Genomic DNA, 2,500 nt, shown 5'->3' on the forward strand with positions numbered 1-2,500 from the left:
ATGAGCAGCGCCAGGGGTTTCTGCCCTCGGGAGGTTTCACAACCGACAGGCCATTACACTACACTACGCTACACGCGTAGGCACACACGCACACACACACACACACACACACACACACACACGCGGACACACACTAACACGCAGGCACGCGGACACACACGCAGGCACACAGACACAGACACGGACACACACACACACACACACACACACACACACACACACACGCGGGCGGACACACACACGCACGCACGCACACACACACACACACACACACACACACACACACACACACACACACACACACACACACACACACACACACAGAGCTAGTGACCTACTAGTTACTACCCTACCAGCTCTGACCTGGATACAGAGAGAGAAAAAAGAGAGAGCAAGGGGGAGAGGGATAGGAAGAGGGAGAAAGAGAGAGGGTGGGGGTTGTCCAGGAGAAGTTATGAAATCTAGCAGCATTGTGAGAACACAATGTTTTTATCAGAGAGAATGTTGTTTTTGTGCTCTTAAAATGTCATGAGAAAATAGGATAATGGCACTCTCCTACCACATATTTGTTTGTGGTGTCTATTTGCGTGCATCTGTTTGTGTGTGTGTGTGTGTGTGTATCTCTGTTTGTGGATGTGTGTGTGCGTGTGTGTATCTCTGTTTGTGGATGTGTGTGTGTGTGTGTGTGTGTGTGTGTGTGTGTGTGTGTGTGTGTGTGTGTGTGCGTGTGTGTGTGTGTAAATGTTCTATCAGTGATCAGTTAGGACAGGACCAACAAAAAAAAACAAATTCCCAGAGGTTTATATTTAGCACTCTGGTGGGAAGTGGCCTAAATTAGATTGTTGTTCTTTTTCCAAATATACTCTCCCTGCTTTCCTGCTATCGATCCAGAACTCAGATCCGCCACGTTTCCAATCGGCCCCAGTGCGTCACAGAACACCACAAAAGTCAGCTCCACCCCGTCCCCCTGTCCCCCACATACACACACCGTCTCACCAATCCACATCCAGTGTCGATACAACCAGTGATCATGTGACGAGGGATGCATATAGCCGTGTTATTTCTATCTAACGCCTCCAGCCATGTTGTCCAAGGTGACAGCACAAAAAGGAGCACCGTAGAATAAGCAGCGGTTGGAGGCCGGGGGGAGGTAGAAATCGAAGGACGGAGGCTCGTGATTGTCATGCCGTCCCATGCATTGCAATGAACCTCCATCCTCCGATTTGTGCCTCCACCGGCCTCCAACCGTAATGGGAAGTGTTTACCGTCAGTGTCAGTATACCTTGGTGAGGTCGAGGTACCTCCGGGGCGGACGGGCGTCAGGGGAGGGGGACGTCATCCTCTGCAGGAGCAGGGCAGCTTTGGGCCCTCTCAGAGCCAGCCGGCTATGGGCCTGGGCCTGGGCCTGGGCCGGAATCAGAGACCCCGTCTGGGTCAACTTGGCGTGGAACAACTGCTGCACCAGAACACTCTCGCTGGCTGGCAGGGGGGGCAATACAGAGAGGAGGAGGAGGAGGAGGAGGTGGAGGGGTAGGAGAAGGGGGAGGAGGAGGAGGGGAGAAAATGAGAGGGTGTTGGGGTAGGAGGATAGAAAGAGGAGGGGAGGTGGGAGGGAGGGGGAGAGAGAGATGTGGCCAGGAGTGGAGAGAGAGAGGATTGGTGGAGAGGAGGGGAGGGAAGGAGAGAAAGAGACAGAAGTGGTGAGGGTATGGGGAAAGAGAGGGGGAGAGGGGGGGAGAGGAGCACAGAGGAGTGTGCCAGGTATTTAGAGGGGGATGATGAAGGGAGTGAAGAGAGGAGGAGGAGTAAGGGGGGAGGGAGGGGAGCAGTTAGTACGCATGTAAAGAATGAGTCCAGAAGAGTAGGCTGAACATGCAGCTCAACAACATGTGGTGCAGCCCTCCCAAACAATGAGCTCTTTGACAGAGACATGTGTGTGTGGGGGATGTGTGTGCAAGCACGTTTGTGTGTGTGTCAGAGTGTGTGTGTGTGTCTTGAAGCTGATGAATGGAGAAAGAGATGGAGAGAAAGAGAGAGAGAGAGAGACAGAGTGAGAGCGAAGAGAGAGAGAGAGAGAGAGAGACAGAGAGATAGACAGAGAGAGAGACAGGGAGAGAAAGAGAGACAGAGAGAGAGACAGAGAGAGAAAGAGAGGCACATTGAGCAAGGAAAAACAAACAGAAGGCCTAGACTCATTTTACGGGCTAATTATGAGAGGCTCCAGAGGTAATTGTCTCTTCATTTATGCAATCATCCTAACCACCTGACTACAGTTTCACAGCCCACACTGAATGTTCCTGATGCAAACTAACCTCTGACCTGGTAGAAAGGGGGGGGGGGGGGGGGGGGGGTGCAGCATAAGAGACTGAGTTGGGAGTCTGTAATATATGTGTGTGTCATGCAAAATATGTACTGCACGTCCATGCACACGCTTGTGTGCGTGTGTGTGTGTGTGTGTGTGTGTGTGTGTGTGTGTGTGTGTGTGTGTGTGTATGTGTTC

At 52.1% G+C, this 2,500-nt stretch overlaps 1 protein-coding gene across 1 annotated transcript in view; it reads right to left on the minus strand.

The window, feature by feature from the left end:
- Positions 1-2,500, minus strand: part of myo16 (myosin XVI) — a gene marked incomplete at its 5' end in the record, with an annotated part of 90,386 nt that overhangs the window by 27,867 nt on the left and 60,019 nt on the right. Inside the window, one exon of the mRNA XM_083681463.1 lies at positions 1,283-1,479. Within this exon, the coding sequence (XP_083537589.1) occupies positions 1,283-1,479 (197 nt within the window). The remainder of the gene's footprint in view (positions 1-1,282; positions 1,480-2,500) is intronic.

This window comes from Argentina silus (genome assembly GCF_951799395.1).
Source record: "Argentina silus genome assembly, chromosome: 12".
Taxonomy (NCBI): Eukaryota; Metazoa; Chordata; class Actinopteri; order Argentiniformes; family Argentinidae; genus Argentina; species Argentina silus.